Raw genomic sequence first — 27758 nt, forward strand, 5'->3', positions numbered from 1 at the left:
ATCTAAGCTTCAGATCTTCAAATCTTCAGTATAAATGCTTTCAGTTGACTTAGTAACTCGGTGATTTCTTTTATAAACTTGTGTTATACCTCACAATTCACATATTTAAATCAGAACCCTTCCTTTTGAACTAAGTCCCTTACTATTCAAGCCCTGAATCAACAAGTCAGAAAGCTTCAGTTATAAGCAAACTATGGAGTATGTTTAATTCAAGCTCTTTATCTAACAGATGAGAAACCAGAAACTGGGTGAGGAAGCAGTGGCTTATCTGTGTCACCCAGAAATTTCCTGGCCAGAGGGTGGACCCACCACACCATCCACCGCACTTACCAAAGATCTGAAGCTTTTCAGTCAGTTTGCCTACATCAATGTGCAGCTGGCTTTTTATAAAGCTTCTTATAAATTTGTTTTTCAGGGCTTCCTAGAGGAAAACAATATAGTTGAACAAAAATAATCTCACCATTCCTCTTGTGAAACAATACTTGCTAGGTTTATTTCAAGTTTCATGATACAGGAAAATGGCACAAAAAATGAGTCATCTGAAAAGGGTTTTAAAACACCCCAGTGAATAACAGGACAACATTTGCTTAGGACTTTACTTGAAAAACAAAAGTAAACCACTTAGGTTATAATTGTAAATATGCATTAGTACTGAAATCAATTTGGGTTATAGTTGTAATTATGCACTAATATTAAAAATAAGGGGCTTCCTGAGTGGTGCTAGTAGTAAAGAACCCTTCCGCCAGTGCAAGAGACCTAAGAGATGCAGGTTCGATCCCTGGGTTGGGAAGATCCCCTGGAGGAGAGCATAGCAACGCACTCCAGTATTCCTGCCTGGAGAATCCCATGGACAGAGGAGCCTGGTGGGGTACAGTCCATGGGGTCACAAACAGTTGAACACCCCTGAATCACTTAGGACACACTCATTAAAAACAAAGAATGAATTCAGTGTTGACTTTTTTTCAAATCTTTAACAAAACGATTTGGTGGTCCTTTATATAAATCCTTTGTGTTGCCTTTTCCAAGGGCCAGTTATAAAGAGGGGGTCATTGTCACAAAAACATTTGACGAAAGGTTTCAGCCTTTTCCCAAACCCTGTCTTGAACCCGCAGTATTCAAAGCCTTCCCACTGGAAGCACATTTAGTATCCTTATGCACATCTTCTTTCACTATTGACAGTTCCAGCTCCACTCACTGGTCAAAGGTTTCCCTGTGGAAGGTTCTCCAAGATTACTTTCATCAGCTTGATGGCAACTTGCCTGCTTATCCGGCAGCTGGCACGTGCACCCCTGCACTGTGGTACCACTCACTACACTTGACAAGCCACTGAGGGTGAAAATATAGATGCAGGGGGCCAACGCAGGATTAGGCAAAGGGAGGGGGAGTTTTGAGTGGGGATTAATTTGGGGATTTGTCAGCTCCCTGGAGAATATTGATTTTATCCTGACTTAGCTTTACCAAACAACTTGATAACTTGAGGATTTCTGACAATTTTCAAATAAGAACCACCTTCTGCATTTAGCTCTTTAATTTCACAGTCACCTTATATGTGATGATTTTATTGACTCTTGTCTACAGATGACAGGACTTCGTGATGAAACCTCAGTGTCTTCTTTTTTAAAATCTTATTTATGTTCTCACACTGCCACTGCTGCTGTTCAGTCACCAAGTTGTGTCCAACTCTTGTGACCCCACAGGCTGTAGCCCACCAGGCTCCTCTGTCCACAGATTTCTCCAGGCAAGCACACTGGAGTGGGCTGCCATTTATGTCTCCAGGGATCTTCTTTCACTGAGCACTAGCTACTCACCCACCATTGTGGGAGGCACTTTATATGTATTAGTCGTTTAATCTCAGCAACATCTCCACAAAAAGATGCTTTTAATTGAAGGAAAAAGTAAGTCAGGGTTGCCGGCATCAGCAGAATACTAACCTGGCCCTCTGGGGGCAGAGCCAGACCAACAAAGGACCCTGGCATCAGTTACTGAAAGTCCAAGGATATTATGGACACTCCTTGAATGCGATTCTGATGCTAAGAAATAGAGCCACTCACCACACTTCATTCTCTTAGCAAAAAGTTCTTCAAGTAACTGAATAAGTGGCTTTAATTTCTAACTTGACTACTGTGTAAACAGCATTCAGCTAAACTAAAGATTTCGCCATGAAACTACCTGACTTTTTCTCTTTTACTGAAGAATGTTTGATTTACAAAGTTGTCTTAATTTCAGTTGTACAGCATAGTGGTTCAGTTATACATATGTGTAGTCTTACATTCTTTTTCATATTCTTTTCCATTTTAGGTTACTACAAAATATTGAATATGGATCCCTGTGCTATATAGTAAGTTGTTGTTTTTCTATTTTATATATAGTAGTGACTATCTATTAATCCTAAGCTCCTAATTTTTCCCTACCCCTCCACAAACCACCTGATTCTTGAGATGGATTTGGTCACTGTTACATTCTCATGCTACTTTCTAGAGGCTGGATTTGCTGTTTATTATCCTGCATGCAGGGCTTCCTCAGTGGTTCAGTGGGAAAGAATCCGCCTGTAATGCAGGTGCCATAGGAGATATGGGTTCAATTTCTGGGTCGGAAAGATCCCCTGGAGGAGGGCATGGCAACCCATGCCTGTATTCTTGCCTGGAGAATCCCACAGAGGGGCCTGGCAGGCAACAGTCCGTGTGGTCACAGAGTCGGACACAACTGAAGGGCCTAAGCATACCCACACATACTGCATGTAATCGTCTGTAGTCACAGCAGAGCCCTTATCAAAACCTGAACTATTTACCGTATACGATTCATAACAGAAAATGTCTACTGATCTTTATGGCAGCAGATGAACCCATGAGTAAACAAAGAAGAAAGCAATAACAGCCATGCCCACACAAGAGCATCCCAGGCTTCCAACTCCAGGAACGGAACCTGCCAAGGCCCACTGCTATGCTTGGAGATCCTCCTCAGCTTGCCCAGAGGCCACACCTCCCCAGGCTGCTCTCAGTCGTGACCACCACCAAGGTCACTCCTAAGAGCCACGGCGCCCCGACGCAGGAACCCGTCCCCATGGTAACTGACTTCAGCTCGATGGAGGTGTTTCTCCCGCTCCCCAGCAACCCCCCTCGGCCCCCATCCTGCAGGGCCAGATCTGCTGACTGGGGACCCAGCACCCAAACTCCCCTGCCTCCCCAGCCTCCCTCTGCCTCCATAGCCTCCCTCATTCCCCAGCCTCCCTCATTCCCCTGCCTCCCCTGCCTCCCTCTGCCTCTCCCACCTCCCCTGCGCCACCAGCCTCCCCTGACTCACCATCCTCCACAGCCTCCCCAGCCTCCCTCTGCCTCCCGCTCCCTCCCTGCCTCCCTCTCCCTTCGTACCTCCCCCACCTCCCTCTGCCTCCCCAGCCTCCCCTGCCTCCCTGCTTCCCCTGCCTCCTTCTGCCTCACTGCCTCCCCTGCTTCACCAACTTCTCCTACCTCCCTGCCTCCCTGCCTCTGCCCCAACACCTCTTTTCCTGACAAAATCCTCACACATGCAATCTCATCTCAGTATCTGCTTTGGGAAGGACCCAGACACAGAGACATCTTCCTACATACCAGTGCTTTACATAATTTAAATCGCTTCACAGCTCACAACTATGGCTCTTTCCTCCCTTCACAGGTAAGAAGCCCAAGGCACACAGAAGTTCAAGATCACACACACTGAGGACAGGGCTGGGAATCCAGACTCAGCTCTGAGGCCCTGCTCAGAACCAGCTAGAACTACATCTCTGGTGGATAAGAAATAAACCAAACAAGAACAAGACATAGGTATATTTTCTCAAGCTCAAGTTAGAGCCACACAGATGCCCCAAAAACTTATCATGTGATCTACCCTGATTAAAGTTTTGTAACCTCTCTGAAGAGATTGAGACATTTGAAGCTACAGTCCATGATTTTTTGGAATACATTATGTTCTCAATACAGAATATTAGGGAATGAAGGGTTTTAATAGGCCCACAGTTCAAAGGCATGCAAACCTTCCAAAAAGCTTTCAGTTGGCAGGGGCTGATGAACTGGAATTGGGAGCCTGAGGCTGACATATATACACTGCTGAGACTATGTATAAAATAGGTAACTAATGAGAACCTGCTGTAGAGCACAGGGAACTCAAACCAATGCTCTGTGGGGGCCTATATGGGAAGGAAATCCAAAAGGGGGGATATACGTATATGTGTGGCTGATCCATTCTGCTGTATAGCAGACTGACACAGCAGTGGAGAGCAAATATATTCCAATAAAAAACTGAACCCCTTTGGGGAACTCAGGGATTTTCAAGGCACGAGCTACTTGTCTCCTTGCATGGCCCTGAAACAAACCATTCTCTGCTCAAAAAAAAAAAAAAAAAAGCTTTAAGTTAATATGGAATTTAAAGCACAAATAAGTATTAATGAATTATTGATCATTCTCACAGCAGTAAGATCTTACACGGGCAAAATAACTGATCATTTACAAGAAGTTTTCACACTTACGCAATTTTACATCAACATTACCAGCCACCCGGGAAAGCCAAGCCCCAGGTGACTCTCTAGCACCCTCTGAAGGACACTTCTGGTTTTGCAGACACACCTGGGGTCTCCCAGCCCTTGGTGGCAAAGGGGCCACCTCTCACCTGCAGCTGGTGGAGCATCTGGCCGTTTCCGCTGCTCTGAAAACTGCTGGACACATTCAGCAGTATTTCTGATAAAGTCTTCAATTTGCCCACAAAATCAAAAGTATGATTTACCTGAAAAACAAAGCACATAAGGGTGTGTCTCTAGTCCAGCTGTGCTGCACTAGGAAGATTCTTCAGCCCTGTGGCTGCTACAACAAGGAGATGCACATTGTATGCAACTTGGCCATCACAGCAAAGATCTTCCAAGGTCACACGTCACCGGATGAGGTGACCATGCCAGCGCCCCTTCCTCCAGGCTTCTTCCACTGGGTGTTGCCCATCGTTCACCATGGAGTCCCCAGGGTACACGTCACTCTAAGAATGAATGTTCCAGTATATACTGGCTACATAAGGCAACATCTGCCCACAAGTCCTCCTCAACCATACATTCTCAACTAGCATCTATGATCTGGTTTATGATACCCAACTCTATTTAGGAGAAAGCAAAACTGTATTTTTTTAACTGTATTTTTTAATTAGAGGATAATTGCTTTTTTGTGTTGTTTCTGCCATACAACAACTCAAATAAGTCATAACTATATATATATATATCCCCTCTCTTCGAGCCTCCCTCCCCCTTCCCATCCCATCCCACTTCTCTAGGTTTTCACAGAGCACCGGTTTGAGCTCCCTGTGTCATACAACAGATTCCCACCAGCTATCTATTTTACACATGGTAGTTTTGGGCTCCAAAATCACTGTAGATGGTGACTCCAGCCATGAAATTAAAAGACGCTTACTCCTTGGAAGGAAAGTTATGACCAACCTAGACAGCATATTTAAAAGCAGAGACATTACTTTGCCAACAAAGGTCCATCTAGTCAAGGCTGTGGTTTTTCCAGTAATCATGTATGGATGTGAGAGTTGGATGGTGAAGAAAGCTGAGCACCAAAGAATTGATGCTTTTGAACTGTGGTATTGGAGAAGACTCTTGAGAGTCGCTTGGACTGCAAGAAGATTCAACCAGTCCATCCTAAAGGAAAGCAGTCCTGTGTGTTCGTTGGAAGGACTGATGTTGAAGCTGAAACTCCAATACTTTGGCCACCTGATGAGAAGAGCTGACTCACTTGAAAAGACCCTGATGCTGGGAAGGACTGGGGGCAGGAGGAGAAGGGGATGACAGAGGATGAAATGGCTGGATGGCATCACCGGCTCAATGGACATGGGTTTGGGTAGACTCCGGGAGTTGGTGATGGACAGGGAGACCTGGCATGCTGTGATTCATGGGGTCGCAAAGAGTCAGACATGACTGAGCAACTGAACTGAACTAAACTGAACTGAATGTAATGTTTTTACATTTCAATGCTACTCTCTCAATTCATCCTACCTTCTCCTTCCATCACTGTGTCCACAAGTCTGTTCACTAAGTCTGTGTATCCATTTCTTCCCTGCAAATAGGTTCATCAGTACTATTTTTATAGATCCCATATATATGCATTAATTACAATATTTATTTTTCTCTTTCTGACTTACTTCACTCTGTATAATAGGATCTAGGTTCATCCACTTCACTACAACTGACTCCCAACTCATTTCTTTTTATGGCTAAGTAGTAGTCAATGGGGCTTCCCTGGTGGCTCAGATGGTAAAGCATCTGCTTGCAACACAGGAGACTGGGGTTCGATCCCTGGGTCAGAAAGATCCCCTGGAGAAGGAAATGGCAACCCACTCTAGGACTCTTGCCTGGAAAATGGCATGGACGGAGGAGCCTGGTAGGCTACAGTTCATGGGGTTGCAAAGAGTCTAACACGACTGAGTGACTTCACTTCAGTAGTCAATTACATATATGTATCACAACTTTATCCATTCTCTGTCAACGGACATCTAGGTTGCTTCCGTGTCCTGGCTACTGTAAACAGTGCTACAATGAAATCTTGGGTGCATATATCTTTTTGAATTGTGGTTTTATCAGGGTATATGCCCAGTAGTATGAAAGTGGCTCAGTCATGCCCAGCTCTTTGCAACCCTGTGGACTGTAGTGTGCCAGGCTTCTCTGTCCATGGAATACTCCAGGCAAGAATGCTGGAGTGGGTAGCCACTCCAGGGAAATAGAAGGGGAAAAAGTAGAAGCAGTGACAGATTTTATCTTCTTGGGCTCCCAAATCACTGCAGACAGTGCCTGCAGCCATAAAGCGCTTGCCCCTTGAAAAGAAAGCTATGACAAACCTAGACGGCATTAAAAAGCAAAGACATCACTTTGCCAACAAAGGTCCATCCAGTCAAAGCTATGGTTTTTCCAGCCGTCATGTACGAATGTGAGAGTTGGACCTTAAAGAAGGCTGAGCACCAGAGAATTGATGCTTTTGAACTGTGATGTTAGAGAAGACTCTTGAGAGTCTTTTGGACAGCAAAGAGATTGTATCAGTCAATCCTAAAAGAAATCAACTCTGAATATTCATTGGAAGAACTGATGCTGAAACTGAAGCTCCACTACTTTGTTCATCTGCTGCAAAGAGCCAGCTCACTGAAAAAGGCCCTGATGATGGGAAACACTGAAGACAAAAGGAGAAGAGGATGTCAGAGGATGCGATGGTTAGATAGCATCACTCAATCAGTGGACATGAATTTGAGGAAACTCCAGGAGATGGTGAAGGACAGGGAAGCCTGGCGTGATGCAGTCCGTGGGGTCACAAAGAGTCAGACACAACTCACCAACTGAACAATAACAATGTCCAGTAGTGGGATTGCCAGGTCATATGGTAGTTTTATTCCTAGTTTGTTAAGGAATTTCCATACTGTTCTCCATAGTGCCTGTGTTAATTTACATTATCACCAATACTGCAAAACTGTACTTATTTATTGTTGCTGGCAGAGCAAATGAGCATAAGGTTTTTGTAAAATAATTTGGTATTGTAAAAAATATTCATAGTCACTGACCTACAAAAACCTCCCTTGCATTTTTCTCTCAAAATAAAAGGATACTATCCTAAGGAAATAATTGGAATGAAATACAAATCTATACCCATGAAGATGCCTGTGTGTGTGTGTGTGTGTGTGTGTGTGTGTGTGTGTGTGTGTGCACACTCAGTCGTGTCCAACTCTTTGCAACCCTGTGGACTGTAGCCTGCCAAGCTTCTCTGTCCATGGAATTCTGCAGGCAAGAATACTGGAGTGGGCTGCCATTTCCTAACCCCAGGGTATCTTCCTGACCCAGGGATAGAACCCACGTCCCTTGCATCTCTTGAACTGGCAGGTGGATTCTTTGCCACTGAGCCACCCTGAAAGCCCCATGAAGATGCCTATGGCCACATTACTATATTTCTATATCAAAAACAGTCTAAATGCAAAGAGATAAGATTAAAGAGGGTTTGGGAGTGCAACCACACACCTCTGAGGTCACAAGGGCACAGGTCACACCAGTTCCGGGGCTGGAAAGAAGCGAGGGGCTCCTGCCGCTAATTCCCACAAGGAGTCCAGGCCAGGATGAAGTCACCAGCACACAGCTGCCTCTGCTGCCTCCTGCCCTCCCTGCCCTGCACCTGGGCCCCACCCCTGCTCGTCTGCTGGGGGTCTGAGCCGTAAAGGGAGGTGCAGCCTGTCCATACGCCTCCCTCCTGCCTTCAGACGACCCTGAGAGATGCGAACCCACACAACGTCTGTGTTATTTACCCACCCGGGTAAGTGTGAGCCTCTTCCTAAGGATGAGCAAGCATGGGAAACACCAAGGGGCACATGAAGAGATCCTTCTGTTCAAAAGACGAGGCCGGTGTATGCGTCAGAATAAAGGTCTTAATCTGGAACTGATTTAGGGTAAGACAGGAGAAAATTATAAAGCAACTACTTTGTATTTCAAGAAACATCCAGGAGCACAGAGGAGGTGGTGGGAGGCCGTGATGACACCCGAACGACCCCACAGGAAGAGGTGCGACCCAGAGGCTGAGCACAGGCTCAGAGTCAAAGCAAAGGGGACAGACTGGGGGCTGGTCTGGAGCCATAACAGGGACCCCACTCCAGCCCTCAGAGGAGGCTGGAGACAAAGAAGGAAAAGGACAAGTCAGAGACAATCAAGACAGGTGCAAGAGATCTAAGCCAGTGAGGACTCGGAACTCAGAGCAGAGAAAGGGCTAGAGAACAGGCCCAGTTATCACAGGAGGGGGAAACCCATCACTGCTGAGTCTGCACATCTGAAGACCATTTCTGGTTTGGTTTGGTTTTGTTTTTTAATTGAAGTATATATAAGTTACAGGTATACAATATAGTGATTCACAATTTTTAAAGATTATACTCTGTTTGAGTTATTATAAAATATTGGCTATATTCCCTATGCTGTACAATATATCCGTGTAGCTTATTTTAAGCATAAGAGTTTGTACCGCTTACTCCCCAACCCCTATTCTGCCCCCTTCTCCCCACTGATAACCACTAGTTTGTTCTCTACATCTGTGAGTCTGCTCTCTTTTTAAGGGCTGTCTTTTTATTATTATTATTTGCACTGGATCTTTGCTGCTGCACAGCGGGCTGTCTCTAGGTGCAGCGAGCAGGGGCCGCTCTTCACTGCTGTTCGCAGACTTCTCACTGCGGTGGCTTCTCTTGTTGCAGGGAACAGGCTCCGGCACACTGGCTTCAGTCGTTTTGGCTCTCGGGCTCTAGAGCACAGGCTCAGCAGTTGAGGCACATGGGTTTAGTTGTGCCTTAGTTGCTCCACAGACAACAACTACGATTCCACAGGAAGCAGACTCTTCCTGGACCAGGGATCAAACCCATGCCTCCTACATCAGCGGGCAGATTCTTATCCACTGCAACACCAAGAAAATCCTGCTTCTTTTTTGTTATATTCACTAGTTTCATTCTTTTTTTTTTTTAGATTCCACATTTAAATGATATCATACAGTTCTTGTCTTTCTCCGTCTGACTTATTTTACTTAGCATAAAAAATTCAACAAATCAGCAAACAAAACAGAAACACACTCAGATTCAGAGAACAAACTGGTGGTCTCCAGTGAAATAGGCAAAGGGGATTAAGAGGCACAGACTTCCTGGAGAAGCCCTCCCCACTTTAGGCAGCAGCACTGGAAACTGCTGGAAGCCTCATGGGCACCAGATGAACCGAGCAGATCAAAATAACAGCACAAAGCCCATGATGATTAAACATCCTTGGAGTCACAGCCTACAAACGAGGCTGAGACCTATGTGCTAAACCTAAACAACAGACTGTCTGCAAAAATGAAAGGCATTTTTTACAGTCTCTGAACACAGCAGTCAAAATGCCCACAGTACAACTGAACATCACATGCCGCGCATAGAACCAGAGAACTCACAAGCCGTCAACTGATGCCAGTATTGAGACAAACCTGATGTTGGAATGATCTGGCAAGTATTTTAAAGCTGTCATCATAGAAATGCTTCAACAAGCAATTAAAAATTATCTTGAAACAAATTAAACAGCAGAAAAATCTCAACAAGAAAATACAAGTTATTAGAAAGACAGATACGCACAGAGCAGTACAGAACTGGAAAATGCCGTAACAAGAAGTATTTTTAATTTGCCAGATGATCTCAAGTAGAAGAGCAGAAATGACAGAGGACAGGAGCAGTGAACTTGAGAACAGGACAATACACATCAACCAGTATGAGCAAGAGGAAAACACAGACAAGGTGGCCAGAGTTTCGGGGACCTGTAGGATAATAACAAAATGTTCCATGTTTGTATATGAGTCCAAGAAAGATAGAAGTGGGGCTGAAAAGCTATCAGAAGGAATAATGGCTGAAAACTTCCCCAAACTGGTGAAATAGAAAACTTACAGAATCAAGAACTTGAACAAAACCTTCAGAAGGTTGTAGGGAGACCGGGAGGCTCAGAGCTCAGAGCCCCACTTGGAAGTGGGCACACTTCTCAGAAATGCCACAGCCTCAAGTCTTGTTTTCACTTCTACCTCCTTGGGAGAAACTGCTTGGGTTCTCTTTTCACCTATCCATCACCTAATAACTGCTGGTTTTAGACAATAGCCTCTCTTACTTGCAGTTAATTTTGACTTTAAAAAAAAAACAAGGGTGGAGAAGGAAATGGCAACCCACTCCAGTATTCTTGCCTGGAGAATCCCATGGACGGAGGAGCCTGGTGGGCTACAGTCCACCGGGTCGCAAGGAGTCAGATACACTGAGCGACTTCATTTTCACTTTCACTTTCACCCCTCAGCTGAGAAGACTTTCAGCTCTTATGTTTGCTATTGTTTTCTTGAGTTCTCAAAGACCTGTGACCATATTTTTTTTTAAGTTGCCTATTTTCTAATTGCATCACTTTACACACTGTTGTCTAATAATATGTGGTATTTAGAATGCCTTCTTAATTATTTTGAGCAGCCATTGCCTGTATTTTCTTAGCACCTCCTTGGTTTTCTTACGTGAACTCATCTGACAGGGAAATGCAGCTTTTTTGTTTGCCCTCTCTGCATACTGGACCGTCTGAGTCAGCGTTCTAACTAATCCCTGATGGTCTATGAGCTACTGTTCTAACAGACTCAGTAGTTATGTGCTTCAGGAATTTTTCGGTAGAATTGATCCTGTTAGGAGACTCTTGGTGTCACCTTTGTTATCTTAAAAGCTGGTCCCTTCGCTGAGGCTCTTAATTTTTTGAAAACTTTATGCGATTTCATCTGAAAATAATTGGCAAGGCTATTTAAAAAACTGAGGGAAGCCATTTAAGAAATTGAAAACTAATCGCAAACAACTTTGGGTAGTTGTGACTTTCAGTTCTGTATCAGTTGAATTTTTGTGCTCTTTTCCTTGTGTACGTGGTGGTTCTACTTTTCTCCAATAAAACTTTTCATTTAAAAAATAAATAAAATAAAATAAATTTAAAAAAAGAAAGAAAGAGGTGACTGGGTCGCAGCATGAGATCTTAGCTATGGGTTTATTTTTTCTGCTCATTATTTTCTTATTTACATCACCCTGCTTCCTCCTCAGCATTCAGACTATTTGCCTATTGCTTCTAAGGGGAATGAGGCCTGAGGGACCTGGAGGAGGCCAACAAGGTTTTCGAGTCAAAGGACATGAGATGGAGGCCAGGTTGGCCAAGGACCATGGAGAGACCCTGAACAAACTATCTCAGCTCTGAAGCTGAGTTTATAAAAGCAGCCTGGTGAAGGTGCTCATCTCTCATGGTGCTTGGATGTGGCTGGCTGTCTGTCTGTCCTGGCTTGTCCATCTCACAGCTGTCACCTTAATTAACCTGTGGCCTTGGAATCGAGGACAAAATGATGACAGTGCATAGACATCCACGGTCTATGCGGAAGCAGCATGCATCTCGGGGGCTGGGGATTATCTAGTTTCACAGAACAGTGTATTCCCAGACCTACTGATGCTGCTTTCTCAAGGAACTGCTGCTTTACAGGGGATTACATCAAACTAGTCTATTTGTAAATGTAATTACTTTTTCTCTGGGCAATTTTGCTGCGTTTTGATAAAATGTTCCATGTTGAACATTTCCACCCACCCAAGAATCTCGCTCCGGGGTGAACACTGAGGACCTATTTTCAGATGAGTGATCTGATGCCTACAGTCAGACATCGAATGAGTGCGAGTTCTGTTCCCTCCGAGGGGCTCCCCGGGGACAATCGCTGCCTCCTGGGGCCACAGTGCTCTGTGCACACACACAGTCCTGTGTGCAGGGCGCATGCACCTCCAGCTTGTACCAGGTTCACTTACGGACTCCAGTCCTGGGAGGCTCCCACCTCGTGGACATCTTTCATCTTTGACAAGCAGCAGAAAGCAGAGTATTTTCATTTCTATTCAGTTACTTAATCATCAGGCTTTATATCCACTTAATGGTAAAAACACCAGTAGCCTCTGTCCATCTGTAAACTGTGAGGCTGATTCTCATCCTCCCAAAGCTCCCCCGAAGGCATGCTGAAGGTGGATAAACACCACGCACCAATACACAAAGGCAGAGCATCTGATCGGGAATCTAGTGTCCCAGGCTGATAATAGTAAAGGGTGCTGCAGGGTACAAGCTCTTTCCCACATGATAACTAACACTGTAAATATGGCTGGTGAAAAAGCATACAGCTATGGAGTTCACAATATGCTTCCATGTACCAGTTAATGAGGGCTTCCCTGATGGCTCAGCGAAAGAATTCGCCTGTAAGGCAGGAGACACAGGAGACATGGGTTTGATTCCTGTGTGAGGAAGATCCCCTGGAGAGGAAATGGCAACCTACTCCAGTATTCATGCCTGGAAAATCCCATGGACAGAGAAGTGTGGTGGGCTACGGTCCATGGGGTGGCAAAGAGTCAGACACAACTGAGTGACTGAGCGTGCATGCACCAGCTAATAAACATGGGAAAGTAAACCTTACCAGCCTTCACTACGTTCCGTCTGCAAAATGGGCCTACCAGCACCTGCCCGCAGGCTTCCTTGATGGCTCGGTGGCACAAAATCCACCTGCCAATGCGGGAAATTCGGGCTCAGTCCCTGGGTCGGGAAGATCCCCTGAAGGAGGAAACGGCAACCCACTCCAGTACTCTTGCCTGGAGAATCCCACGAACAGAGGAGCCTGGTGGGCTATGGTCAATGGGGTCACAAAATTGTCGGACACGACTCAATGATTTTCAACAACAAGCACCTGCCCTACTGGTCTCTTCTGAGAAGTGAACGAGAGAGGATCTGGGAAAGTGTCCGTGATGGTTCCCGGAACCTTGGAGAAGCACGTGGTTCAATCTGCATGTGAACGTGTTAATGTGAGTGCAGAACCAGGAACAGGTGTCCACCCACACTGTACCCACCCCCGCACCTCATCCCATCAGAAGCCCTAAGGCCAGCAGTGACCAGCCTCCCCTACCATAACCTCCCATAACCACCCATCCTGCGGGAAGCAGTCTTCTCACCATCCCCCGACCCTGCTGTCACTGAGGATCCATGTCCCATTTGCCCACAACCAGCTCCTCTGAGGACAGAGCTGCTCTGCTAGCATGTGCATGCCAGGGTAGGGGTACAGTGAGGTGCGCCAGAGAAATAAAACATGGGCCTTGGAGACACACAGACCTGGCCTCAGAAGTCATCACCGACCCCTGCTGAGAGATTCTGCCATGCTGACTAACCCGAGACTCATCCGAGGAGTGAGTGAGGTCACTGCTAACACCCCTCATGGGTGTGAGGGCTGGATGAGGCTCCAGCAGGGTCAGGACTACAGGCAGGAATTCCTCCCTAGTATCTCTCCCTCCACCTCCTCTCAATACATATTTGATAAACTGAGACTTAACATTTAAAAGCTGATGAGCTTTGTACTTTAATTCCAGGTGCAAGCATGCTCAATTGTGTCCTACTCTTTGCAACTCTATGGACTGAGCCCACCAGGCTACACTGTCCATGGGGTTTCTAGGCAAGAATACTGAGGTGGGTTGTCATTTCCTTCTCTAGGAGCTCTGTGAGAACTCCTTACACCTCAGGAGCCCCAAGTCCCTAAGATAAAAAAGCCCACGCAGGACCTGCTGTGTGGGTATCAGGTCATCCCCCCACTCCAAGTCCACACTCAGGCCTGGTGTGAAGAACAGGGCTGGCCCGTGCTGGCTGGTTCGACCTGAACTCTGCCACAGAGAACCAGGGGGCTGCTGGAGAGGCTTCTCCCTCTTGATCTCCCTGTGGAGTCCCCCCGACCCTGGCAGGCAGCTCCCCCCAGAAGCTCCCTCAAAGGTTTCTCCCCCTTGACCTCACTGTGGAGTCCCCCCCGCCCCGGCAGGCGGCTCCCTCCAGAGACTCCCCCCGAGGCTCCCTCAGAGACTTCTCCCCTTGATCTCCTGTGGAGTCCCCCCCAGACAGGCGGCTCCCCCCAGAGTCTCCTGGTCACCCAGCCCCCACACACCTGGCCCCTCCACACACAGCACCTTCCCAGGCTCTTCTCTGACAGCAGGGGCTGCTGCTGGCCTGGCTTCTCCTTGTGGAAGACTCCCTGCTGCAGATGATCCCCCCGGGTCTGGCCTGGTCCAACCTCACTGAGAGTCACCGAGTGTAGACCTTCTCCAGCCCCCAGCATGCAGACGCCCCTGAAACCATACCAGGAAGGCTCCTGGGCGACCCAGCCACCCAGTTGGCCAGAACCACGCTCTCCCCAGGGAGGTCGGACCCCAGCCCTGGTTGGAGGCCACATCAGGTCTTGTCCCTTCCTTGGACACCCTCGTGGCTAAATGAGAGGAGAGGCTTCGTGCTAAGTGAGAGGAGAGGCTTCGTGCTTTAAAATTCTCTTCACATCACTGACCAGCCCATCACCTTAGCACCTTGCTACAGTGGGAACACTTCCTCTTAACTCTCCCTGCTGTTACTCTTGGTCGAACCCTGACCCACAGACCAGGAAGGAAGCCTGCGTACACTGCTCTCAGAATGAATCTCTCATCACATTATTTCTGAGTTATTTCTTCAGATGTTTGTTTTCTCTTTCCCCATTGCAGGGTGAGTTCTTCAACAAGAGGATGGTCACACTAGCTGTTACAGTGCAGAATATAGCTCAGTATATAATACCATAGTGCATATAATATTGTTATCAATGATATTATGTGTAATAATACACTATAATATAAATAAATTCTTTCTTTGTTCAATTTTTTAAACTGAATTGAAAATAAAGCTGTGATATAGAGTCATTTTCTGTGAAATTTCTAAAATACCCACAATCCTTAAACGCTTAATGCACTGGGATTATGCGAATAACACTGGCTTTGGCTCCAGGCCCCTCTGAAGCACAGCCCTGAAAGGATGAACGCCTGAAGCCCGTCTAGATTAACGTCACTTCACTGTGAGAGCCCAGGCTTTCAGTAAATACCCTGCCGAATGGATATTCTCAAGATAAAAGCAGAAGTTATCAAGTACATTCAGAATCAGCTCAGTTAAGTAGCTCAGTCGTATCTGACTCTTTGCGATCCCATGAACCACAGCACAGCAGGCCTCCCTGTCCATCACCAACTCCCGGAGTTTACCCAAACTCATGTCCATTGAGTCGGTGATGCCACCCAACCATCTCATCCTCTGTCATCTCCTTCTCCTCTTGCCCTCAATCTTTCCCAGCATCAGGGCCTTTTCAAATGAGTCAGCTCTTCACATGAGGTGGCCAACTTATTGGAGTTTCAGCTTCAGTATCAGTCCTTCCAATGAACACCCAGGACTGATCTCCTTTAGGATGGACTAGTTGGATCTCCTTGCAGCCCAAGGGATTCTCAAGAGTCTTCTCCAACACCGCAGTTCTGAACCATCAATTCTTCTGCACTCAGTTTTCTTTATAGTCCAATTCTCACATCCACACACGACCACTGAAAAAACCACAGCCTTGACTAGACGGACCTTTGTTGACAAAGTAATGTCTCTGCTTTTTAATATGCTGCCTAGGTTGGTCACAATTTTCCTTCCAAGGAGCAAGCGTCTTTTAATTTCATGGCTGCAATCACCATCTGCAGTGATTTTGGAGCCCAAAAAAATAAAGTCAGCCACTGTTTTCCATCAGAATAAACAGTGGCAAATACAGTCCCTGAGCTGAGTCACAGATGGGAGAGAGACTCCACATGGCAGCCGTAAGGGAAAGGAAACATGAACTTGTAAAACCTACTTGGACCCAAAATAACCCAACTGCTTGGATGACTGCACACCACCACTAACTTTTCAGCTTCTAAGTTGTGAGTAGCATCTGAAGCCTGGAAGTTCAGCACTAATAGGACTTGTGATTCCTCCTCAGGTCTGACAGGCCCCATGGCCTCCTGAAGCCCCTCAAAAGTGTCTGTGGACTCATAAGCCACCATCAGAAAAAAAGATGAGACCACGGGAAAACACAGCACCATCATCTCAGAAGAAGTGTAAATATGACCAATGATAAATCCTGAGCTGAACGGGGCTTCCCAGGCGGCACTAGTGGTAAAGACCCCACCTGCCAATGCAGGAGACATAAGAGACCCGGGTTCAATCCCCCGTCAGAAAGATCCCCTGGAGAAGGGCATGGCAACCCACTCCAGTGTTCTTGCCTGGAGAATCCCATGGACAGAGGAGCCTGGCGGGCTACAGTCCATGGGGTCATAGAGAGTCAGACACGACTGAAGCAACTTAGCATGCACAAGAAGGTAAGGAGCCTAAGGAAGGGAAAACGTGCAGAGCTGTGCAATGCCCAATCCTTCCAAGGAAGCTCTCTGGCCTCTTCACCTGAGTTGCCTGCCATTGGGCGGAGTGAGGCAGGGACCAAGGAATGAAAGTGGGGGCACCGAAGGCTCACCGCCAACTTGGGAAACGACACGACCAGACCACAAACACAGGGTCTGACTCTCCCTTCATCGCCAGATGCCCACCTGTTCTCCACATCCTCCTGGGACCACCTGACCGGCCTCCTTCTGTCTGATTGTTCCCCCTGCATTATTTACTCTAAATAACACCTCCTCCCCCCAAGATGTCCTCTGAGAGAACGATGCAGCATGTCTAAGCTCAACAACAAAGGGCACAGCCAAAAAAAAAAAAGGCAAAATGAATTGTCAACATAAGAAAACTGTGTGTAATCTGAGCTATACAACAATCACGGTAAATATTTTAACAGCCTGCTCCCCACTGCACTGCTTGTATGGTCTATAACACCCTCATTCAGTCACACTCACCTTCTGAATGACTTTATTAATCTCTGGAGTGTTTGGTGTATACAGTATTTTTCCATGTAATACAGGTTTTAGGAAGGACCACACCAAAGCGCCATTTGGAGACTGCAGAATTTCCTGATAAAGCTTCAAGCAAAATGGTGCTGTCATCATTAAAAAAAAAATGTTACTCATGATACAGGATGCCCAGAGTAACAGAATTTACTTATATAGCCATGACACCTCACTTTCAAATGAGTGGTTTATATGTATTTTCCATGACTCAATTCTGAATTGGGGCAGTAAAGTCAGAAATAATTTTTCAGTCCCTGTCGTTAGCAGTGCTTTTCTCAAAACTTTGTTCCCATCAATGTTTTGAATGAGAAGGAAATATGATTTTCACATTTTTAAACTAAATCGTCAGTAAAGGTACCAAACAATGACAAAGACCCTTGAAAATGAAAACAGTGATGTAAAAGGAATGCATCTGGTGTTTAATCTAGAAAATTTTCATTTCAACAGTCAGAGTATCAAGATAAGAATTAGGTTTTTCTCATGAAATGCTACAGGCTTTTTCATAATGCTAAAGATTTAACTTTATGAAATGCTACAGACTTTCCTTTGCTGCATTTATGAAGAACTATTGCACTGACTGCTTTTGTTGCATTAAAGACCCTAGCTTTCACCCAAATATCAGTTCCTCATGATGGCACTCATACCTGCTGTGGTGCTGGTTGGTTTCAATGGAAGGTCTACTTGACTAAGCCAATAGGTACCTAATGAAGGTGGTGCCTTTACCACGATAATGATTAGTAATCAAATATTAAAGGTTTTAAGTTAGTGATAAATGCTTCAGTATAACCCATTCTTCTACTCCCAAAGAGAACATTTAAAATGAAAATATTATCTTAGCTTTGATACCATTATCTGTAATACCCAGTATATGAAAATTACTGTTATGATAATTTTCACTATTAGTTTCATCTTTCTAAATTCCCCATTTGAAAATAAAAGCAAATTCCTTTTATTCAATAAACACAATAAAATTGAAAAAAAATTTCACAAAATATAAATTAAGTGCATGATTCCATAATGACATTTTATAGCATTATGTATAGAGGTTGTTCTTCTTACTGATATTTTAACAACTTACACTTTAAATTATAAACTTAATATAGATGGTGGCAATTTTTAGCTTGGAAAACACATAAGAATATGAACATAAAAAGAAATCTGAAACCAAGAATCCTGACATCTGCCACTTGGGAGCTGTGTGAACTTGGGCAAGTCACTTAACCTTCTCTAAGCTTCTATCATGTCAACTGAAAAAGGAAGGTATGGTTAGTGTCATAATCATTTGAAATAAATGTATGAAAGAACCCAGAAAGACTGGTCCTCACTGTTAGCTGAATGACCAGATGGATGAATGGATGACTGGATGGATAGATGAGTGGATGAGTGGATGTGTGGATGGATGGCTGAATGGATGGACAGGTGGGTAGATGGATGGTTGTATCAATGGATCAATGGAAGGATGAATGGATCCATAGTTGGGAAGATGAAAGGATAAAAGGATGGGTAAATGGGTGAATGACTGGATTTGATGAACAAATCAATAATCCTCAAAAAACCCATATGCAAGAAAAAGGAAGAAATGAGGATTAGCATAGGAGACAACAAAATTATTCACATTAATAGCTTTCATGTGTATCTACACTGCCACCCAATTACCCATCAGCTGATGAACACACCAACGCACTGTCTCTAGGGCAGCCCTGAAGACACCTTGCAGCTCCTCCTCTACGCAGCCCAGCTCTCTCCTTTACCCTGGCCCCATCAACACCTCCACCCATCCCAGGCACAAGTATAGAAACAGGCGTGGTGGGCACAGCAGACACAAGTCTAAGACGGCTTCAAGGCACTCACGCCTGGTCGTGTGGACACACCCGTGGTCAGGTTACCCGGGCCTGGTGCATGGATTCTGACTTGTAGTTGATCAAAGGGGAGGTTTCCCTGGCCGAACCATCAGCCAAACCCTTTAAAAGAGTCCAGAAGCCTCCCCGTCAAAGAGATGCACTGCTGTCCTTAAAGACGCAGCCACCAGGGCTCCTACCAACAACCACCTCCAACGAGACCCCAGCCCTGATCAACACTTTCGCTGCGGCCTTGTCAGTCCCGACAGAGGACCCAGCTAGTCAGCGCTCAGACTATGAGACGATGAGTGTGTGTGTCCTAAACTACTGACTGTCTGTGCAGCATGGACGAGTAATGAATACACTAGGACACACTGGAGCACTGTCCTCACAGTTAGTAGGACACTCCTATTACCTCTCACAACAACATTATGAGGCAGGTATTAAGTTTCCACGTTAAACACAAGATGAACATGATTCAGAGACATGAAGTCACAGGACCAAAGACACACAACTTGTTGGTGGGACTGAAGAGTCTAAACCTTTATCAGCACACTTACCCTTAGTCTGTCTTTCTGATTAAAATGCAGCCACTTAAAGTGGGGCCAGGAAATCACTTTTAACTCTGTTATTATTTGCTACTGAGCTTTATCTAGAAGACAAGTTTGTGGGAGGCTACCTACAGCTGCCCTGGCTTTGTGAGACACCCATCCTGCAGGAACCAAAATGCTGCTCCTGGTCTCTGGGCCCAGACCTCTCACTGTCACTGGCTATCCCAGGGCCCCAAAGGGCTGGGGCTTCAGGTACACTGGAATTTTAAGACCCAGCTCCTTGGCATCACAGGTGACAGAATTAGCCTGTGCTCAAGGGTGCAGGGGTTTTGCAAAGCCAACTGCCAGGCCAGCATTCACTGACTTTACACTAAATGAAGGATACAGGTTGGACGGTGGAACAGGATATTCTTGGCAAGTATGTACCCATTTTCCACACAGAGTATCTTGTACGAAGCAGGGCTAATTATCAAAATGCAAATTAATCTAAACACATATGGATTACTGTTTTCTTACTTGAATCTTCAGGAATGTTGAATTTCTCTTTGTCATCTCCTAAGATTTCATTAACTCTAGGCAAGTTAAGAAAGGTGTCAGAGCTGCTGAAGAAAGACGCTTGGTCCTTGCAAACCATCTTCATCAAAGATTGGAAAGTACCAATGGCTGAACTTCTGGCCTGGTTACTCTGTGAGGCCTGAGAACAAAAGAAAAATAAACCCCAAGCAAACGGTGGCCTAGAGTGATTCCCTCACAGGCTCCTGAACCTGACGTCCCTCCTCCAAAGGAACACAAGAGATTGTCACCACGTCAAAGCTATGGTATCTGAGCTTTAGTCTTTTCTGTCTTTGATTTTGCTGGTCTATATGAAGAAACAAATGTCATACACACATAAATTATTAATCAATAAATATCACTAACTCAGACTAATCAATAGTATGAATATGTGTCTCTACAACCAAATTTCCCAGATGCCTGAGGGTCATCAAAGCAGCCCTCAGCTGATGATGAACCCAAGTACGGCCTCCAAGGTAGGTCCAAAGACACACCACCTGCCCCTCACCCTGCCCCCCTTCAGAAGCCCCCACACAATCCCCTCCCCACCATTTCATTTCAGGCAGACAGAGTCCAAGCAAAACGAACCTCAGGATACTAACCTCACTGGACTTTGTGTTTGTATTTTCGATACGTAATCTGTAAGCCAGTTATTTGTGTGCAAATAAATGTATTAAGGTTTTTGAAAGCAATGTATTCTCTGAGAAGCTAAACAAACCCCTGGAATTTCATTTGTGTGGGTGATCAATTCTGTGATTTCTTCGGTCACAGAAAACACACGTGCATAGATGGATGTGCATCCCTGGCGTCTGGTTCTTTGGATTTTGAAGGACACTTCAGGCTTTGCTCTTCATCATGATGTCATGACACTGCTGCCTCCAGAACCATTAAGAGGTCCCCTCAGCCCCATGCTTGGTCATCAATGCACATTTCAGATGTTGGAAGAGAAAGAAAAACAAAGACACAAACACAAAGACAGTGAATCCACACCTTTCCCGAGGCTAAGATCAAACACCCACCTGCTGGAGGTCGGGTGCATCCAGCAAAGCAGTGATCTTAAATTCATGGAGGAATGCAGGAAGGCGTTCAAGGACGCGGCCAGCTCTGGGAAGCAGGTGGTTGAGGCTGGACACGACGTCCAGCAGGGCGCTCAGCAGGGTGCTGGCTTCAGCAGGAAGCAGAGTCTCAAAGGAAACATAACATGACATAACCAACGCTGGACTTGGGACCTCTCAAGCCTCGTTGGTGCAGTGAAGGGAGTGAAGAGTGTTCTTTGATTTTATTCTCTTGAGCCTGGGAGACACCTCTGTTGTGCCCTATGAGGTCCTCTCTCTCAGCTCCATTTCTGGAGCACACTCTACCACCCCGGGATTGTCAGCACGTAGAGCAGGGGCAGATGTCACCTATTGTTAAAATTCAAATCACTTTCAAAATTCTTCTTTCTAGTACTTTTCTGGTGGTCCAGAGGTTAAGACTCCATACTTCTACTGCACATGGGAAGGATTTGATCCCTGGTGGGGGACCTAGGATCCCACCTGCCACGTGGCCAAAAATAAACAAATGAATAAATAAAACAATCTGTGTGTGTGTGCTAAGTCACTTCAGGCGTGTCTTACTCTTTACAACCCTATGGACTGTAGCCCCCCAGGCTCCTCTGTCCATGGGATTCTCCAGGCAAGATTGGAGTGGGTTGCCATGCCCTCCTCCAGGGGATCTTTCCAACCCAGGGACTGAACCTGGATCTCTTACCTCTCCTACATTGGTAGGCAGGTTCTTTACCACTAGCACCACCTGGGAAGCCCAAAATAGTTCGCATCTGTATCTAAAGGCTGAGTCTTAACCTTGAATACTCACATTTACAAAAGAATTGAATAATTAAGCATCCAATTTAAGAGGTTAGAAAATGAGCAACAAAATTACCCCTAAAGAGATCAAAAAAGGAGATATTTAATAATAATGATAAAAGCAGAAATTAATGAATTGGGAAACAACAGCAAAATGATAGAACTAAAAAACATTTTTTTTTCAGTCTAAAAAAAATATTTGTGTCTTTGGGGTGCCCTGAGTGAAAATTTAAGAAGAGGGTCAAAATGAGACAGTTGTTACATGTGAGACAGTTTCCATTTACCCACTGCCTCCCTGGGTCACAGCACACACATCCTTTCTAGTTCTCCTCACCCCTGCAGGCTGTGTGCTGGGGCTGATTGTGTGGGTGAAGAACCTGAGTTCAGAGAGATGGAAGGGCTCCCACAGTACCACAGCTGGATGGTCAGGGCCAGGAATGCAACCTGGGTGCTTTAGAGACATCAGCGTCTCCTTATCCTGGAACCCACCTGTGCCGTCACCACTGACACGCTCTGCACTTGACTTATGAACGGCATCCTCTCGGTTCGGGGATGCAGAGTCCATGGAGGCAGGGATTTTTGCCTGTCATGGTCACTGATGTGGCCACAGGAACTAGAACAGCCTTTGGCAATACTGGTTGGTTAGCAAACGGAACTCTACTCAATGTTTTGTAATAATCTACAAGGTTATTTGCCCTTTCCTATAAGGAGAAGGCAATGGCACCCCACTCCAGTACTCTTGGCTAGAAAATCCCATGGACGGAGGAGTCTGGTAGGCTGCAGTCCATGGGGTCGCTAAGAGTCAGACACGACTGAGCAACTTCACTTTCGCTTTTCACTTTCATGCATTGGAGAAGGCAATGGCAACCCACTCCAGTGTTCTTGCCTGGAGAATCCCAGGGATGGGGGAGTCTGGTGGGCTGCCGTCTATGGGGTCGCACAGAGTCGGACACGACTGAAGCGACTTAGCAGCAGTAGCAACAGCAGCAGAAGGGGGAAGGAGCTTCCTGGGTGGCTCAGTGGTAAAGAATCTGCCTGCAGTGCTGGAGATGCAGAAGACTTGGGTTTGATCCCTGGGTTGGGAAGATCCCCTGGAGGAGGGCATGGCAACCCACTCCAGTGTTCTCACCTGGAGAATCCCATGGACAGAGTAGCCTGGTGGGCTACAGTCCACAAGGTCGCAAAGAGTCAGGCACAACTGAAATGACTGAGCACACACATGTAAGGGGAAAGAATCTGAAAAAACAGTTATGCATGTCTAAGTGAATCACTGTGCTACATATCTGAAACTAACACAAAACTATAAACTAACTACAATTTAAAAGGTTAAAAAAATTTTTTAAGGTTGTCATGGGACTTCCCTGGCAATCCAGTGGTTAAGACTTTGCCTTCCAATGTAGGGGCTGTGGGTTCAATCCCTGGTCAGGGGGACTAAGATCCCACATGCCTTATGACCAAAACACCAAAACATAAAACAGAAACAATATTGCAACAAATTCAATAAAGATTTTAAAGCGGTCCAGATCAAACAAAAGGTTTTTTGAAGACTGTGTTAGGAGAATGTCAATGAACAAACAAATAAATAAATAAAAATTTCCCAAAAATACCAGTCTCTGGATGAAGGGGGAAGTCAACAAACACAGCCTCTTCGCACAGAGGTGGAGGCGGCACAGTAGGTTTGCAGACTCAAGCCTCGGCCCCTAACAATTCTGCTCCTGCCACAAGCCTGCTGGCTCTGCCCCTGACCCGCGGGACACAAGTCCCACTCTGTCCCTCACACACTCTCTCTGCTCAAAACACAGCGACTGTCCTCAGTTAAGGCAACAGAGACACCTTGGACAGGAGCAAAGGCAGTGCAGGCTCTTGTCACATTTCCACCCGCCTTCCTAACCGCGGCTGCACCTGAGAAGTTTCCCTCAGGGACACGGGTTGTTGGGCGTGGCCGGATTTGAGACCCAGCACCTATGGGCCAGAGGAACACACTGGACATTAACCGCAAATGGTGTTTTGTGAAATGCACCTTAGCTTCGCTGTCAGTCAAGAGGCCCAGGGCATAGGCTGAACCTGCTGATGCCTGGGCTTGGTGTGGCTCCCATGTGCGTCCATGGGGCTCTAACACCCGGAGCATCACCATGGACCAACAGGCTTCCCTGGAGCCGGGCATCTAGAAGAAGTTGGTGTTATTAACAGTGGTGTCGATTTCATGGTGTCTGGGAGAGCGACTCCAACCCAGCATTTCATCCTTATGGCTCTTGTCAAAGTAATTGTCTGGGCCCGAGAAGCACCAGTTTCAAATCGGTCGCTTCTGTGTGCGTGAGAAAGCTGGCCTCCGCTGGACGGCACGTTTCCCGAAGTGCCCGTGGCACAGTGAAGACAGACGTGCTGAGGACAGGACCCACCCACCTGCACGTGAGCTGGAGGCCCAGACACACCTCGATGGGGGCGGCCTCACCAGTCATGGAGACATTCAGGACACAACCATTCTCCCGCTTGTGAAATGAAAATTCTGAAATGTTCAGAATTAATTCTGAGTTATTCTTTGTTCTGTGTGTGTGTGTGTAATCCAGCATCCACCCACCGGATTCTTGGAGTTACTGAAAAGAGGGAGGACAAGAAGGAAACACGACTGGACTGCAAATCTGCCTTTTCCTAAGCCCAAACTCTCCTTTGGGATGTGGAGCACCTAAAGCCACTGTGCTAACTCCGCTCGGCCCAGATGTCGGCTGATCTCCCTGGGGAGAAACTTGGAGCAAGACCTGCCCCTAGAGGTCAAGGGCTTGGAAACATAAACAGAGTGGAGGCCAGAAGATGAGGACGTTCTAGAAGAGGCAGGACCAAGAACGCAAGATCGAGGCCATAAGCCATGTGCATGCAATCCCTTGGGCATAACTCCTGTATGCAGAGGGTGACTGGGCTCCCCCGGGCAGCTGTCCCTACGGTTACCTTCAGCTCCGTCTCGCTCACACTATAACCCTTGGTTCCTCCCATCTCCCTCCCCTCACCTGCTGGGAGTGGGCAGGTAACAAGCTGGTTCACACAGGAAGGGGCTGCCCCATGCCCCCACCATCTGCACACCTTCCCCTGGACAGGCCCCGGCAGAGGTGGGCATGTCCCCTCATGGGACACAGTCCATGTGCCCCAGGATGTAACAGGGGGCAGAGGAGGTCATGGCCAAGGCAGGGGAGTGGCTCTGACTCCGAGGGGCCTCTAGAGGTGACGGGCAGCAGAACCCAGCCTCCCGGAGAAAGACAGACCAGTGCCCATCAAAGAGGAGGGAGCAGGTGCTAAGCTCGGGTGGTGATTCTGTTCACTGATCCTTCCCACTGAGCACAATGACTGCCACCAATGCTGCACCAAACGTCCTGCCGGGCCTAACCGCAAGGACCCCAGAAAGTCTCCTGAGCAACCCCTGGCTCCGAGACCCCCACCCAGAGGTGGTGTCCAGGGGGCGCGGGGACAGGCCAAGGTTGTGAAGTCTGCACCTGCCTTGCTGGCCCTGATGTACCCACACCGGCCCCTCACACTGCCCGAGCCAGGCCAGCACCCGTCTTCCCCTTACTTTGTAAACGAAGTTCCGCAGGTCCAGGTTGCGAGCCAACACCACAATCACGGAAAACAACTGGGCCCTGGGCAGGCCACACAGCTCCCTTGCTGCAGACTCAGACTTTCCGTCTTCAGGGAACTGGAGCAGGAGCCGAAGAATGTCCCTGTTGCAGCTTCCAGACAAAGCCACTGTCAGGGCGCTGGACAGCACCTGTCGAAGCATTAGGGTTGGACGTAACTATGCCTGAGACGTGCAGCCCCAGGACTCAGAACTCCCCCAGAGATGAGACCTTGGAAAGCCCATTCTCCCAAGACACTGAGGCTTTACCTGCAGTGTCATGGATTCCCAACACTCTGTTCTATTTTAAACATTCTGAATGAAAAGGTTTCTAAAATGTACACATAATCCCCTGAAGCTGTATGCAACAGAGAGATGACTTGGGGCCTTCAGGCCCCCAGCTGCCTCCCGCCCTCCACCCCAGATGCTCTCAGAAGTCATGTCTGTGTCTCTCCCTCTGACAGTGAGTCTTAGCCTTTGCTCTCAGGCTATCAGTTTTATTTTTCGTTGCTATCAGTGTGAACTATTCTTTCTCCTCCATCTCCAACTGGAAACCAGATTTCCAAGCCAGTTATCATTTTCAACAAGAAAAAGCAAACAGTGAGAAGCAGGGCCTGAGGACAGCTCTGCTGCTGTTCCCTCTGTGAGAGGGTCGGGGCTGCGTCTCCGCCCGGGAATGAATTCCAGTTAATGATCTTCTGGTTAATGTGACAAATTATAAAGCAGAATTTAAAACAAGCAGCAGACTTCCTGTTGTGTTCATATCCTGATGACTGCGATTACTGCAAAACGTTCCGGCCAAGAGGGACCCTCTGTGAACAAGAGGTACCGTTCCCTTATTAGGAGCCTTGTGAACATGTAGAGCTCATCAGATGCTTTCAGGTAATGCCACAGAGAGACCTCAAAATCATTAAGTAGTAGAATGACAGATTAATGGGGGTTCTCCAGAGAAACAGAAACTAGAGGATGTGCATCTTCCAGGAGATGTTTTTAAGGAACTGACTCACTCAGTTGTAGGGGCTTGGCAAGACCACACTCTGCAGGGTGGGCTAGCATCAGGGAAGCCCAGGGACAAGACACTGTGGCAGATTAGCCCCAGGAGCCATCTGGAGGCAGAACTCCCCCTTCCCCGGGAAGCCTCTGTCTTTTCACTTAGTTCTTCAACAGACTGGATGAGGCCCACCCACAGTACAAAGAGTAATCTGCTCAAGACTGGACTTCAAGGAGATCAAACCAGTCAGTCCTAAAGGAAATCAACCCTGAATACTCATTGGAAAGACTGATGCTAAAGCTGAAGCTCCAACATGTTGGCCACCTGATGCAAAGAGCTGACTCACTGGAAAAGACCCTGATGCTGGGAAAGACTGAGGGCAGGAGGAAAAGGGGGCAACAGAGGATGAGATGGTTGGATGGTGTCATTGATTCAATGGACATGAGTTTGAGCAAGCTTGGAGAGATGGTGAGGGACAGGGAAGCCTGGCATGCTGCAGTCCATGAGGCTGCAAAGAATCGGACACAACTGAGCAACTGAACAACAACAAACATCTGCACAAAGTCTACAGATTTCAATGTTAATCTCATCTAAAAATAACTTCACAGGGACACTTAAATTGCTATTTGGCCAAATATCTGGGTACTGTGGCCTAACCTTATAGACATATAAAACTAACCATCACAAACAGAGAATTTAATATGCTGATGGACATTTTGAATCTTTGAGAGAGATGTTGCTTTCATGCCTAATTAACCAAAAGTGCTTTTTCCACAGGGGACTTAAGAGGCACAGATGTACCTTGGGAAAGATTTCCTTGTTCCACTGCTTCCATCATGGTCTCTAAGGGAAGGTGCATGCCTCTGGTTGAAAGAGGGTTTCAAAGAGGGGCTGGGGGGTAATGCACATCCACCCTTCGCTTTGATTAGGGAAGCCCCTCTTTGGCCAGTTCTGTAAAACAGACTTCCATGGAAGTTCTCCTTGAGTCGGGATCACTGTGCCTGGTCTCATGTGGACACCAACCAGAACCAGCTGGTGAGGGTCCCTCTGCATCATCTCAGCATCAAGCGTGGTCCCCAAACAGGATCATAT

The 27758-nt window shown here is 46.6% G+C and overlaps 1 protein-coding gene across 1 annotated transcript in view; it reads right to left on the reverse strand.

Moving 5' to 3' along the window:
- ABCA13 (ATP binding cassette subfamily A member 13) overlaps positions 1-27758 on the reverse strand; it is a 366717-nt gene that overhangs the window by 242897 nt on the left and 96062 nt on the right. The window contains exons 24-29 of the mRNA XM_065938900.1: positions 25634-25828; positions 21250-21414; positions 20195-20372; positions 17239-17378; positions 4642-4755; positions 331-421 (exon numbers count right to left, since the gene is read on the reverse strand). Coding sequence (XP_065794972.1) covers positions 331-421; positions 4642-4755; positions 17239-17378; positions 20195-20372; positions 21250-21414; positions 25634-25828 — 883 coding nt within the window. The remainder of the gene's footprint in view (positions 1-330; positions 422-4641; positions 4756-17238; positions 17379-20194; positions 20373-21249; positions 21415-25633; positions 25829-27758) is intronic.

This window comes from Muntiacus reevesi, chromosome 6 (genome assembly GCF_963930625.1).
Source record: "Muntiacus reevesi chromosome 6, mMunRee1.1, whole genome shotgun sequence".
Lineage (NCBI taxonomy): Eukaryota > Metazoa > Chordata > Mammalia > Artiodactyla > Cervidae > Muntiacus > Muntiacus reevesi.